Below are 14,383 nucleotides of genomic sequence, written 5' to 3' on the forward strand. Positions count from 1 at the left end.
ATCTGGACTGAAGACTAAAAATCTAAATGGTCCAAAGCTTTTGGATGCTACCATCTCATAAAGAAAACCTTGAATGATGAAACAACTTTTTACAAAAATGTGTATTTCATTTGACAATGATGATCATGGCAAACCACTTGAATTGCATAAGTATACATTATATTTATTTTAACATGGGCAATCTTGACATGATCAGATAGGTGAGTTCCGCTTCAATGTTATTATTCCCTTATTATGGATAAGTGATGCATTACTCTTTCTCAAATATCATTTGCATCTGTCTCAGCCCAATTTTCATCTTATGAAAAAAACAAAACGGGATGATATTACCTATATAAGAAAATTAACGGAGAATGTCACATTGGTAATTTGCTTGTTTGATGACCCCCTTGTTTCCACAGAGCTGAAATTAGCTGCTTAGCTCGCTTTTACAAGTATGGTGTATGGGGTTAGCTTTAAATACAGTTCAGTTCAACTTTATATCATATTTGCTTTAGACAAATTTCACACATCTATCAATATCTAATACACAGGGTTTAATGCATCTGACCTAGAAGTGTTTTAAGTCCCTCTTTGCTGATAATGCCACTGCAGTGTTAAGGAGTCCATCAAGTACTGGGCTTTGCCTTCAGTTAGCTGACAATAGCTGCAGGTGTGCTTCCTGTGCTCCCCTCCTGTGCTACTTTTCAAATACTGATGCTTTGTGCAACAAGGGGCAGACAGGTGAAACCGGGAACAGGCTATATGGTCAGGAAGAGGCAGGCAAGAAACAGGAACGAAGGCTGGAATGCTAAGACTGGATAGCACATTAGACGATCTGGCAACTGAGGGCTGGTATATTATGCAGGGGAGAAAATGAGGGAATGGGAAATGCTGGTGGGTGAGGTGATCAGGTGACTGAGATTGTCAGAAACACACAAAGGGCAACTACAGGGCAGGTGGGGAACAGCAGGTATATAACTTAACTTATGTAACTAACATACTTATTTTAAAACAAATCTTTTCCTAAACCTAACCAAACTGTGACCGTTTCACAGCGTTAACCACGTGAGACGAAATGCTTCTCAGCAAGCTTTATTTTGAAACTCTAACCGGACATTACATATTTATTATTGCTAACTTGACCGCGGAGCCATACTTTCACACCTGGCCAATCGATGCGTGAAGTGGGCATGATTATTGTATTGTTGGTTTCGGAAAGGTTAAAAAAATTGTTGGATGCAGCCCCCCAAATTGCAATGACAGAAACGTGCGGGAAACGTGCGGGAAGGGGCTTCACAATGCTGTACAACCATCGGACACGCGTTTTGTTTAAAGCATACTGACGCCTTAAGACTTACTCATTGATTACGCCACTATTTTTCTGGACTGACAATTCTCATGATGTTTCCTTTCTAATCTGGAAAACTCATGAACAAACAGTAAAGCATGTGACACAATGACAAATAACTCTGATACTGTAAAAACTCTAACGTTACACATCACACAATGAACCGTATTGGCACGAATATAAGACATTATATTTTTTTTTCTGGGGAAGGACCCCCGCGCTCTATTTGTGCCCTCCCAGAATTTTGGCTTGCATGGCACTCCTGTTGAGTGTATGACTCAAACCTTTCCGGTCTTGTCCAATCGGCTGCATCGTCTGTGCATGGTGCATGACGTGCTTCATGCTGCTGTGAAGCAAACTGTGAAGCCGCGCTACTTTAATTTGTTTGGGAAGAGCCATTCTTTTGTAAAGCTTATTAGCTTTAAAGTTAAGCATGACAATCTAGCTACGCCTTTCCTATTTATTATAATCACAATCATTCATAATTCGAAAAGAATAATAATCGGTCGGAGTCAGAGTTTTTTCCTGCAGTATGGTTGCTTTTAGCCTCACACCAATAACTCAGGCAAAAATAAAGTCACGATTCATAATTGGTTAATGGACACATATTTAACTTCCAAGAATTTTGTCACAGTGTAGGAGGACGGAGAGGAGGACCTGGAGCCGCCAAAGGCATTTTTAAAATCCTGATTATTGGCAAAAAGCTTCTCATGTCCCACTGCCTTTTTATAATCATTGAGATTTTTCGCATTCTATTATTCTTGTTTTTTGTGTAATTTCTTGAACAACAAATGTGATCCAAATGGAGGCGAAAACTGACGCATATAACGAAAGAAGAGGAAATGTTTCTTTCTCATCATTAATATTTGTATGGATCTTGGACGCCTTTGCACAAACCACACCCCTTTGCCAGAGACGTGCCAATCCTACTGTTAGAAGACTTCTTCCTGGGATCTATATTAAAGCTACCAACGGGCATTCAACTAGTTCTTTATCATCACTCTCTGATGCTCTTACGATCTGACGTCTACTACACGTTTACTCAATATAACTGGAGTAGAAGTGGATTATGCTCTGATCAGGTAAGACAAAAATAAAGTCAATATTAATACAGTTTAACTGATGAATCTTTTTTGATTAATTTAACTGACAGCATAATTTTCATAGATTTTAGGTATAGTTTGGCCCATGAATGGAAATGTTACTACAGAAATCAGTTGAAAATAATATTAATAATAAAGATGTATTATTATCATTATTATTAATGATAACAATACTGATAATTATAATAATAATAGAGTTTTTACATTTATACTCAATCCTCAACCAGTTCCCATGAAATAAATAATGCATACTCTGATGTTCATTTCATAATGACTGGAAGCTGTGTTCACATGATAAATGTTGATGATAAATATGAGTTTATGTAGTGAGATCACTACAAAACAGCTATATTTGCTTTTGCTGATTATAGCTTAAAATAATCAATATATAACAGTTTGCATATTTCACCACACACTGTCTACAGATTGGAACTGTTTCCCAATAAGGAGCTTCACACAGCCAAAATGAATTCAAAAGTGAGGGTAATCATTTTCCTGCTGTGTGTGACTGGCATCAGTGTATTTTTGAATGGACATGTTTTGGGAAGGTATTCAAAGTACTTCTTCCAGCTTCAGGACACAAGCCCCTGTGCTTGTGAGAAATGCTTATCAGAAGATGATCTGAATTTTTTCAACAAATCTGTTGAACCATTTTTGTCAGCAAACTACATTCTCTCAGAGGATACTTTCAACTGGTGGAAGGTAAGTTTTCACCTTGCTAGAACAGTCTCTCAACCTACAATTATCAAATCAGGATCAGGAAGTGAAATACAATTACATAAAAGCTTCATCATCACTGTGATCCTAAATTTTTTTGTTTGCCTTACATAATACAATTCATAACTGGGCCAACAGCAATCTCTTTGGTTTGTGTGTCAGCGCTTACAGAATGAAGCACGCAACTTTAGTACCTATAAAACAACAGTGGACAGGTTGTTTCAGATGTTCCCACCCGGTCCAGATGTCAAAGAACCCAGCCCTGACCTCTGCAGGACTTGTGCTGTGGTGGGGAATTCTCGTAATTTGAAGGGATCGCATTATGGACCTCTGATAGATGTCAATGATATCATCATGAGGTAAATCCTCCAGCTAAGAAAAGCTGTTTTTATCTATTATTGTCTGGTCTTTTATTGTATGGTCCCTTCTGAAAAAATAATGATTTGAGACAGTGGGACAAAAATACAAGTTCTTTCCTCAATGTCAGAAACTAGAAGTCAAAATTCAAGCAGTCCCCTAATGCACTGTATTTCTGCCAAGGACAGTGACATATGAAATATATTTCTCTGTACTATTTAGAATAAACTTTGGTCATACCAAAGGCTTTGAAGCAGATGTTGGGACCAGAACAACTCATCAAATCATGTATCCAGAGAGTGCAATGGACTTAGATAACAACAGTACTCATCTGGTACTGATTCCATTTAAGATAAAAGATCTTGAGTGGCTACTGAAGGCCTTCCCCACAGGAAAGTGAGTCATATTTTTATTGACTATGCATGTGATCATTTGACTACAACGGTATAAAGTCTGGCAGCAAAACACTTTCAAATTACTTTCAAATGCTTTAGTTATTATTCTACAGATAAAAACAAAACAGATATTTACTGTAAACATTCTCTGCATTTTTACATTCCAACTGTTGTAGAATAAAAAACCTTATTATAAACAAATTTATAAATCTGCACAAAAAATGAAAAATGACCCAATTTAAATGAAGATGGTTGTTTTCATACAACAAAAGAGCATACCGCATGTAAAATTACATTCAAATTATCCTCCCTCTCCTTTGAAGCCCATTAACAGTCTCTTGACAGCTTCAGGCTTTTATTTTATATGATTATCAATTTATCTATTTACAGTAAGTTCCTGTTAAATATTGGTTTTAAATTGTACAGAAAATAAGATCATGTGATAATAGCTTACATAAACATTACTTTATATAAACATTATTTGACAGTAATTACAAGCTCTCCAATATATCTACATACTTGAAGTGCTAAAACTCAGGTTTGTGATGTCATCTGATACAATGTCTGGAGCTTTTCTGAAAACAATGAATTGAGAATGTTGTTATAAATGCTATACTTGACAATGAGAACACCCAGGGGGATATTCTGAGTATACGGGGACGTTTTCTGTTTCAGATTTAGTTTCACATTCATTGTCTATGAAGCAGCTCCAGACTTGTTGGGACTCCACAGATGAATTAATTCATTTGTGTGACTTTAACTGAACTTTATTAGGAGATTGCATGTTCTTTTGTTATGTAAACAAAGGAGAGCCGTGGAATTCAAGTCTCCCAAAATGATTGGTTCATTGAGTTTCATTGTTGTGATGTGTTTTCACTGTTGGGTCTTTTGGTAGCCACATGCTAAGTTGATGTTTTGTCAGAATCAGAATCAGAAATACTTTATTGATCCCCGAAGGGAAACTCTTTGTTACAGCAGCTCGCCTTACGTGGGTATAAGTGGGTATAAGTATAAAATAAAATAAGTGTGAAGTACCAAGTGGGTTTACCGGTATAATAATGCAATGTAATAATATAAGTAATAAGTAGTATTGCAACAGCAGTAATGGAGGTATGAATAATAAATAGGAAAAAGCTAAATATTGCACATGAGTATTACACGGATATTGCACAATTATTCAAGTATTGCAGAGATGTAATGATCAATGTCCAGTTTAATGACCTAGGGTCATACAGACTAACACTTAGAGGGAGGAGTTAAAGAGTTTGATGGCCACAGGCAGGAATGACTTCCTGTGGCGCTCTGTGGTGCTTTTTGGGGGGATGAGTCTTCCGCTGAAGGTACTCCTTTGTTTGACCAGCACGTCATGGAGTAGGTGGGAGACACTGTCCAAGATGGCATGTAGTTTGGCCAGCATCCTCCTCTCTGACACCACCGCCAGAGAGTCTAGCTCCACCCCCACAATGTCACTGGCCTTACGGATCAGTTTGTTGAGTCTGTTGGCGTCTGCTACCCTCAGCCTGCTGCCCCAACATGCAACAGCATAAAGGATAGCACTGGCCACCACAGATTCATAAAACATCCTCAGCATTGTCCGGCAGATGTTGAAGGACCTCAGCCTCCTCAGAAAATAGAGGCGGCTCTGGCCCTTCCTGTAAAGAGCTTGAGTGTTCTTAGCCCAGTCGAGTCGTAGGTCTACAACCAGCTCATTAGACTTTGTTGCATTGAGCTGCAGATGGTTCTGCTCACACCATGAGACAAAGTTACCCACCTCAGCCCTGTACTCAGTCTCATCACCACCGCTGATACATCCCACCACAGCAGAGTCATCAGAAAACTTCTAGTTAGTTAATGTTATGCTTCACACAGACAGAGTCTTTGCATACTAACTCCCTTTTAACCTGGCACCATATATCCTACACAGTTCACACATCCACTCCAATTTGACCTTTAACAGAGCCACACTCTTTTCAAACATGGCCTAACTGCCATTTAGAATTTCCTTTCTTTGTTTAACCATGCGGCTGCTATTAGTTAAATACACACCCACCCTTTTGTTCTTCAACTGATGGGTAAGATTCTTTGCCAAGAGATGACAAGACAGGACACATACACAGGAACACAAGTTGATCTTCAATCAGGCTGGGTTTAATATCATTAGCAATAGCTGAGGAGCATTACAAGAATACTCAGAGAACCAAGAAAAGCTTAACGTATATACCATTCTAGAAATTGACCTTTAACCTTAATTGGGGCCACCCTTCTTGGTTACCTTCAAAACATGTTTATCTTACTTTCCTTGATCCCCTGAGACATATCTGGAAGTTCTTCTTCATTGGGGCCCTGTCCTTTACCTCATAACAGGTCATTCCTGACCCATTCCTAACCCTGGAGCCCCATAATGTTCCAAACAGATGTGGTTCCAGTCCAATTGATATATTATACATAAACATACTCTAAACTATAACACATGCAACTTCAACATGGATTGACCGATACTTAACCTAACATTAGCTTAGTGCATTTAGAGATTTAGAGTTAAACTTCATATTGTGTGTTTTTGGTTTATTATCTGTTAATAAATGCTTGTTTATAATTATGCTGGTTTCTTTAATGTTGCACAAGAGTGAATAATTTGACAACCTCTGCTATGTTGAACTCCAAATCCTTCAACCTACTAGCTAATGATGGTAATTCTGGTTATAGTTTAATGATTAATCTGAGTTCCCAATTTATAGTTTAGTATATTATATGAGACTCAATCAATTGATTGGCATCATCATGATCATCATTGGATCATTTCTCTTCTTTAAGAAGAGTGGTGCCCCTGAGGACTTTTAATTAATTAAAGTTATTATTTATGATAATCTTTGATCATTTTGATAGCCAAATTTAATTTATTGTACCTACACAGTTTGGTGGCCCTTTAACCCTTGTAAATCCCAACAAATCCCAAAATCCCCATGTGAGGCATAGTATTGTTGGCAATTATTCATAATTGTGTAATATTAATTTCCAGCATAATTTTTGGCCAATGTCAAAATTTTAGATTACACTTACAATTTTTAGACTTAGTCTTTACATTTAACACCACCAGTCTGCCACATGAGTAGACATCCAACTGTACTTACAAAGAATCAATTATCAAGTTAGCTAAAGCAATTTGATAGATTTTGGTTGTTGATAACTACCACTTTAAGCCCTCATAGTGTTACATTAAGAACTGCTATTGCTGCTAGCCATTCAAGTTGAACCTACTCTGTAGGAATTGTGAGAATTTGGTTCAGCGTTTGAATACCGCATACTCAATGCCATTTAGTCAAGCCGTCAGTTGTTAATTTAAGTGCTCCTCCTATTTATTAAGATACAGCATGCCACCGGCCCTTTGAAACATTGAGTTTTGTTCTTGGTTGTCTCTGCCCTGCATTTTAGCCTGTGTAAGAATAGAGCCTGAGATACAGTCACAGTGTGCTACCAGTCCTGTGTAGTTTTGTACCCAGCTATAACGCCCAAGTGTTCCACCCTGTGTAAATATTAAGAAACATCGTCTTACTGTCACTGCCCTGCATCTCAGTTAGTACATGTTGAAATTTTGGAAAGCAAACCTACTTTTGTAAACCTGCTTTGCCTTTAGTGGCCACAATCTGATGCCCACTAGTGATGATGAAAAATGAGTGCATGCATTTGTTACTTCTAGGTTGGACTACTGCAATTCCTTCCCCGAATAAGTCCCTTAAGACTCTCCAGTTGATCCAGAATGCTGTGGCAAGTGTACTGACAAAAACTAGGAAAAGAGATCATATCTCTCCAATACTAGCTTCTCTGCACTGGCTCCCTGTAAAATTTAGAATAGAATTTAAAATCCTTCTCCTCACCTACAAAGCACTTAATGGTCAGGCACCACCATATTTTAAGGATCTCATAATACCATATTATCCAACTAGAACACTGCGCTCCCAGGATGCAGAGTTACTTGTGGTTCCTAGAGTCTCCAAAAGTAGAATAGGAGCCAGAGCCTTCAGTTATCAAGCTCCTCTCCTGTGGAATCAGGTCCCAGTTTGGGTTTGGGAGACAGACACCATCTCTACATTTAAGAGTAGGCGAAAGACTTTCCTCTTTGATAAAGCTTATAATTAGGGCTGGCTCGAGTGAGTCCTGAACCATCCCTTAGTTATGCTGCTATAGGCCTAGACTGCCGGGAGACTTCCCGTGATGCACCTCTTTCCTCTCTCCTTCTCTCCCTCTCCATCTGTAAGCATTTTTATCCCATTACTGCATGTTACTAACTCGACATCTTCTCTCTGCCGTAGTTCTGTGCTTTCTCGTTTCTCTCCTCTCTCCGTCTGTCGCTTTCAGCAGGTATTTCTGCCTCTGGAGCTGCAGAGATTGGATCTTTGGTTGTGGGCCACCTGGGTTTGTGGTTTTTGCATTGTGCCTCCCTAACCCTATCCCCTTACCCCCCCTTTGGTGGTCGTTTTCTGAGTTGGAAGGACAGTTCTTTTCACCTGTACCTTATTTTTGTAGTATTTTCATATTGAGAATGATTGTATCTTGTGTTTGTGATACAAGACGTTCTATGTTTCTATTCAGTGGAATAGGCAAAATTATATTTTATTATTATTTGGCAAATTTTTGGAAAACTACTACCATAAGTGAAAAGTGGTAGTCTAGAGGTACTATTAAGTGACAAGTGATAGGATGTTAAGTTCAGAGAGCATGTGGCATTTTGCCACCAAGCTGCACCAAAAACAACTGTAAGGACTTTGGATTGTCAGACCATCTTGCATATTCTTGTTGCAAATTAAAGGCTTAACTGCATTAAACTGACCATATCGAATTACCTTAATTTTAGTAAGCTGAAGGAGCAGATTTACACTCACTTTCAGCTATCAGAATAAAATCAACATTCATATTAAATACACAATCTAACTTAAGTTAAATTAATTTTAAAACGGGGCACCACTACTTTTATAAAGAGAAAATCTTGATAGTCATTTATAATGTAATAAATAAATAAATTAATAATCAATTTAGTGTACAGTGACCGGAAAATTTCATGCACACAAACACACAATAAGCAAAGTTTTAGAAATGTTTGTTTATTTAACTACTAACTAGGCTACATACACAATAAACTAATGACTACACAAACACAACTAATAACTACTAAACACACAAATTAAAGGATGCCTTGAATAAATGAAATGAACACAGCAATGAATAATTAATAAATGAATGAATGACCATTTGACACCAGATGATGCAGTGAATGATTATTTTGTCAAGCAGTCTTAACTAGTGTAAACACAGGAAACCACTATGTGGACAAACTTTAATAGTTACCAGTGAAATAAACTTGGCACTGTTCAGCAACTGAGAAGTTTTGGAAAGTCAAGGGAGATTAGTATTAGGAATTATTAATCACCTGAAGTAATTGAGATATCATATCTATTGTCATGGAATTTCCTATGTTGCACGTGTACTATTCCATTTTGTAAGTTATTTCCCCTAGGCCTTATAGATAGAAATTTGGTTAACAGGTGAGTGACAGAAACAAGGCTAAAGTCAAGTAGGGTCACTAGCATCTTGGTTAGCTGATGGGTTCCTCTGCCTCGTGTGGACCTCCCCAGAGCTCCATTTCGGGCATAGCTGATTTGGTGGTGACTTGGCTCAAGTTGGCCGTCTCCGTTCCTCTTCCACTCAGCGGGCCGCAGGGTGATGAGGTTTTCTTTACAGCCGCTTGGCCTGGTTGTGATGGCAATGCGTACATAGCGTTTGTCAGATGTTGACAGCTCCATTCTCTATTATTTTTCTCGAAGACAACAGCAGACACAGCTGCCTGCTGCTCTGATGCCTGGCAGATCAAAAGTCCAAAGTATTTCCAAAGGGGCATTTTTAGATTGCTCGGAGTGCAAATAACTCTCTCTTCAGCCGAGGGTTGGGTTGTTAACTCTTCAATCATTGAAAGTGACGTTGTGTGACTCCTGTCCATCATGCATTGCATTCATTGCAAAGGCCCGGGCGAGAACTTGCGAGATAGACAGCCGTGCACACAGTGCTGCTTTTTTCCTTCAATCATATATCAATTTTCACAATCGAATGTCTGTTTTTAAGTTGTCAGTCAGTTAGAGCTGTCAACAAATATTCTAAATTCAATTATATAATCGAATTGTTAAAAACAACAAACACTACTTTAACAGAATGCTGCAACATGAGTTGACATGTTTGTTAAAATGTTTACATGTCAAGTTTTTTTCCCCCACAATGCTAAAATAAATGTTGACAGCGGCAAGTGTGTTTTAAAAGAGTTAGACCATTATGCTGTTACAAAACATTTGAAAACTGCAAGCCTGTTGTATTGTTAGACCATAATATTGATAAATAAAAGGGATGTTTTGTTGGATGTTGGATTGTTGGTTTTTTATGCTGCATCAAGACAGCTTACAACTGTTAGTGTCGGACAATGCTGCACCATAATGTCAACTGAAAGCTTGCGTTATTTTATGTAGGGCTGCAACTAACGATTGTTTTCATTATTGATTAATCTGTCTATTATTCAGATAAAAAAAACAACATAAAAATTCTCCCTCGCTCTATTCTGACATTTAACAAATGTAAAAAATATGTTAATAATTATTGATCTAAAACAGAAAAAGTTTACTCTGATCTAACGTATGACAGTAAAGAAAAAAAAAGTTTTTTTTTTTTTTTCTTAAGTGTATGTAAATATCTGGTTTCAACTGTGCCATCTTGGACAATGTCTCCCACCCACTCCATGAGGTGCTGGTCAAACAAAGGAGTACCTTCAGCGAAAGACTTATCCCCCCAAAAAGCACCACAGAGCGCCACAGGAAGTCATTCCTGCCTGTGGCCATCTAACTCTTTAACTCCTCCCTGTAACATCAATACTTGAAATAATTGTGCAATATTCTCTGTTTGTTTTCTGTTTAATATTGCCTATTTATTGATATTTATTCATACTGATATTACTGCTGTGCAATATCCACCTCCTAATAATCTGGTTAATCTGCTACACTTGACAGTAGTCATTATTGCACTTTTACTTACTACTTATATTATTACATTGTATTATACCTTTGTACTTAATTTATCTCAACTGTATTATAGTGTATTATATTTTGATTTGCTTAGTACTTCTATTCCTGTGTGCACTGACGTGATAGTGAGCAGCTGTAACAAAAGAGTTTCCCCTCGGGGATCAATAAAGTATTTCTGATTCTGAAAAGCCTGTAGACGTATTGGAGAGTTGCTTGTAATTACTGTCAAATAATGTTTATATAAAGTAATGACTGTTAAAATTATGTTTCTGTAAGCTGTTACCGCATGATCTTATTGTTTGTACAGTATAAAACCAATGTTTAACAGGAATTTACTGTAAATAGAATGGAATGCCTAGTATATCATTTTATTGACACAAACATACAAAGTAGTTTGCTTTGATGTTAAGTTTGACATTTCATGGTATTTTCAACAGGTCATATGGGCCAGTAAAATCCAAAATCAAAGCTAACAAGGATTTGGTGAGTAATATTTTGAAAGCATTCAACAACAGACTTTATTGGCTGCAAAGGATCATACAAATAAGTTTAAAGGATAATTCTGATTAATAACAGGTGATGCTGATCAATCCAGCTTTCATGAGGTATGTTCATGAAGTGTGGCTGGAAAAGAAGGGCAAGTATCCATCCACTGGCTTTATGGCATTTGTTCTTGCCCTGCATATTTGTGACGAGGTAAGTTAATTGTTAAATTGGAGTGTTCCTTGTGAATGTCACCTGCGTTGCTGTAACACACTTATTATTGACAAGTGGATGCAAATAATTGATGACTGATGGTAAAACCAAGTAATCTTGTGTCATTTAGCAAGCTTTTAAGCAGCTTTTACTATGTTACTAATAGGTCCTCCAAAGTAAATGAGAAAATGTGTTTGTCATAGCCTTCAAAAATAACCTACGTATATGAGTGTTTTCTGGGGCCTTATTTATGAACATTGCGTACACACAAAAGGCAGCATACGCCACTGACTTAGCAAACTTTGGGATTTATAAAAAACATATTCCCTGAAGAGCACAGTAAAAAAAAAAAAAGGAAAAAAAAAAGGATAATACATAAGGAGATATCTGTTTTTGCAAAACGCTCAGGAGGAATTCTCATATTATTCCTACAAGTCACTCATCAAGGGGGTCGAGCGCCGATGTCCCCTTTCCTCCACCCATGTCACAAACACTGTCTGTCTTTGTAAGTCTATGTGCCTTTTGGATTATACTTTTATGTCGGACCACTTCTTTTTTATTTCGGAGGGTCCGACCTTCTGAGCCAGCAGCATTCACTGAATCCGCCAGATGCTTCAACTCTAAAGCCTTTTTAGCATTTGTAATGCCCGCACTGTGTCCACCAAACAACATCTAATTTCTTTTTTCCACCTCCCCAACAAAAACTTCAATTTCACACGGGATGAAATTTATTTAGTTTTTAGCATTTCTGTCAGAATTGACCATCACTTCATGTAGTTAGTATGGCTTAATATTAATTAGGGGCGTTTCATTTTCGTCTACCTAGGTCCATGTGTTTGGTTTCGGAGCAGACAAATATAGAAACTGGAGTCATTACTGGGAAAAACTCAAAGACAGCAATTTAAAAACTGGACCACATCCTGGAACTGATGAGTATAGAATTATCCAGAAGGTAGCTGAGCAACAAAAGATCAAGTTTTATACAGGTTGGTGATCTTTCTCTCAGCATTTAAACTTACTGTTTTTGATCCTGTTGAGGGTGTTTAAACTACTCAAACTGATTCAGTGAGATTATCTATAAAGTGAAAATGAATCACATCCAAGAAAATGTAGGATAACAGCAGTTCTAGCTGCTGTACCTATTTTTCTTTGTTTATGTTTTTTATTTATTGTCATTTTGTGATGTAGATGTCCACAGTAGCAATGCAATACACAACAAAAACTACAGAGTTACTCAGGGCTGAAAAAAAGAAGAAATGATTGTGTAGGATGCACACACATACTCACACAAAGACAATAAGAATAATCACTTCTGACTAGCAAAAAATATTTTGCTGGCTATTTAAGTTCTAAAATTTGAACATGGCAGAATGTTACAATGCACAGACCATCTATTGTTTCCAGAACAGTTTTAATGTGATGACATTTTTACATGTCTGGTGAAAGATTGGCCTAATAACATCTGTAAATCAAAAGTTTACTTTAGAACATCTTTACACTTATTTAGCATTTATACTCATATCCACTTTGTACTTAATTAATCTTACCTGTATTATAGTGTATTATATTTTGATTTGCTTAGTACTTCTATTCCTGGGTGCATTGATATGATAGTGAGGGTTCAGACAGACACTTGAGGTTTGTGTTTTTGCATAAGTAAAAGTAAAATATTTTTTATTATGGATTAAAATCTGTGCCAAAATGCTATTTTCTTCTTGAATGTACTATTAAATATAAATTGTTTACATGGAATAAAAAAGGTTGGGGTAAGGGTAAAGTATGCTGTACCTCATTAAATATATTTAACTGATGTGACATGGTATCTGGGGAAATTTTCTTTTGACAAGAGCAAAAACTAATATATAATAACGTATAAACCATGTTAGATAAGCCTACATTTCAAAATGTAAAACTAAAAACTAATGTATTCACTGATAATATGTCAAGCTATTTCAACACCCACTCTAGGTTTCTCCCTTAATTGTGACGCACACAATTTGTGGTCACATTTTTGTTAATGTCTTACTTTTTTTTAATCAGGTTAGTGGCATGTATTTAATTAATGTAATGAATGTTGTAATGTGCTCTGCTGACCTATTTGTACTTTTATTATTATTTGTTATTATCATTATTATTATTTATTTTTATCTTGGTTTTAATGTTGTACAGCACTTTGGTTCAGTTTCGGTTGTTGGAAGGTGCTATAGAAATAACGTTTGATTGATTGATGGTGTTCTCTTACTTTGTGTGTGTCTGCTCCTTACTTGTTTGGGCTGAAAATTCAAGAGCTCCAATACCTAGAATTACATTGCACATTAAATTAATCACTTACATGCTGAATTCACTTAAATATGTATGATTATTTCACACATTTACACTTCTTAATACCTGTAAAAACCTGAAATTGCATACGGTTTGTTTGTTGTATTTTGTTGAAAAAAGGTAACTGTTTGACTGTCTCAAGTATGAAAATACAAATAAATTTCTTCTACGAGTCAATGCAGCCTAACGTTGTCCTGTCTGCTCATTTAACCTTTTTTTATCAGAATAACTGTTTGCATGGTCGCATGCCTGTGACCTGCAACACAAGACTCATTTTTTAGTGTTGTAGTTTTTGGTGCAATTTCTATTGTTATTATTCTATTTTATTTATTGTATTCTTCCGTATGCGTTAACACATTGAATGTACCTGTAATGAAATGCTCTACGTCAATGAAATTGCCTTAA

The 14,383-nt window shown here is 36.8% G+C and overlaps 1 protein-coding gene across 2 annotated transcripts; it reads left to right on the plus strand.

The window, feature by feature from the left end:
* Positions 1-1,726: 1,726 nt before the first annotated feature.
* LOC122864234 (CMP-N-acetylneuraminate-beta-galactosamide-alpha-2,3-sialyltransferase 1-like) lies at positions 1,727-14,159 on the plus strand. Of its 2 annotated transcripts, XM_044171493.1 has the most exons (7): positions 1,732-2,412; positions 2,859-3,135; positions 3,313-3,509; positions 3,730-3,903; positions 11,398-11,443; positions 11,537-11,656; positions 12,483-14,159. In XM_044171493.1, the coding sequence occupies exons 2-7, from the start codon at positions 2,899-2,901 to the stop codon at positions 12,648-12,650; spliced, it is 942 nt and encodes a 313-aa protein (XP_044027428.1). In that variant the 5' UTR covers positions 1,732-2,412; positions 2,859-2,898; the 3' UTR covers positions 12,651-14,159. The 2 variants fall into 2 exon arrangements, with proteins under 2 accessions (XP_044027429.1, XP_044027428.1); XM_044171494.1 differs by lacking the exon at positions 3,730-3,903 and having other exon boundaries at positions 1,727-2,412.
* Positions 14,160-14,383: the final 224 nt, after the last annotated feature.

The sequence above is a fragment of the Siniperca chuatsi genome, linkage group LG17 (assembly GCF_020085105.1).
Source record: "Siniperca chuatsi isolate FFG_IHB_CAS linkage group LG17, ASM2008510v1, whole genome shotgun sequence".
NCBI classification, from domain to species: domain Eukaryota; kingdom Metazoa; phylum Chordata; class Actinopteri; order Centrarchiformes; family Sinipercidae; genus Siniperca; species Siniperca chuatsi.

Coding starts and splice junctions, on each gene's coding strand:
- LOC122864234 (XM_044171493.1), top strand. CDS start 2,899: ATGAATTCAAAAGTGAGGGTAATCATTTTCCTGCTGTGTGTGACTGGC. Junction 3,510..3,729: donor GTCAATGATATCATCATGAG/GTAAATCCTCCA, acceptor TGTACTATTTAG/AATAAACTTTGGTCATACCA. Junction 11,657..12,482: donor CCCTGCATATTTGTGACGAG/GTAAGTTAATTG, acceptor TCGTCTACCTAG/GTCCATGTGTTTGGTTTCGG.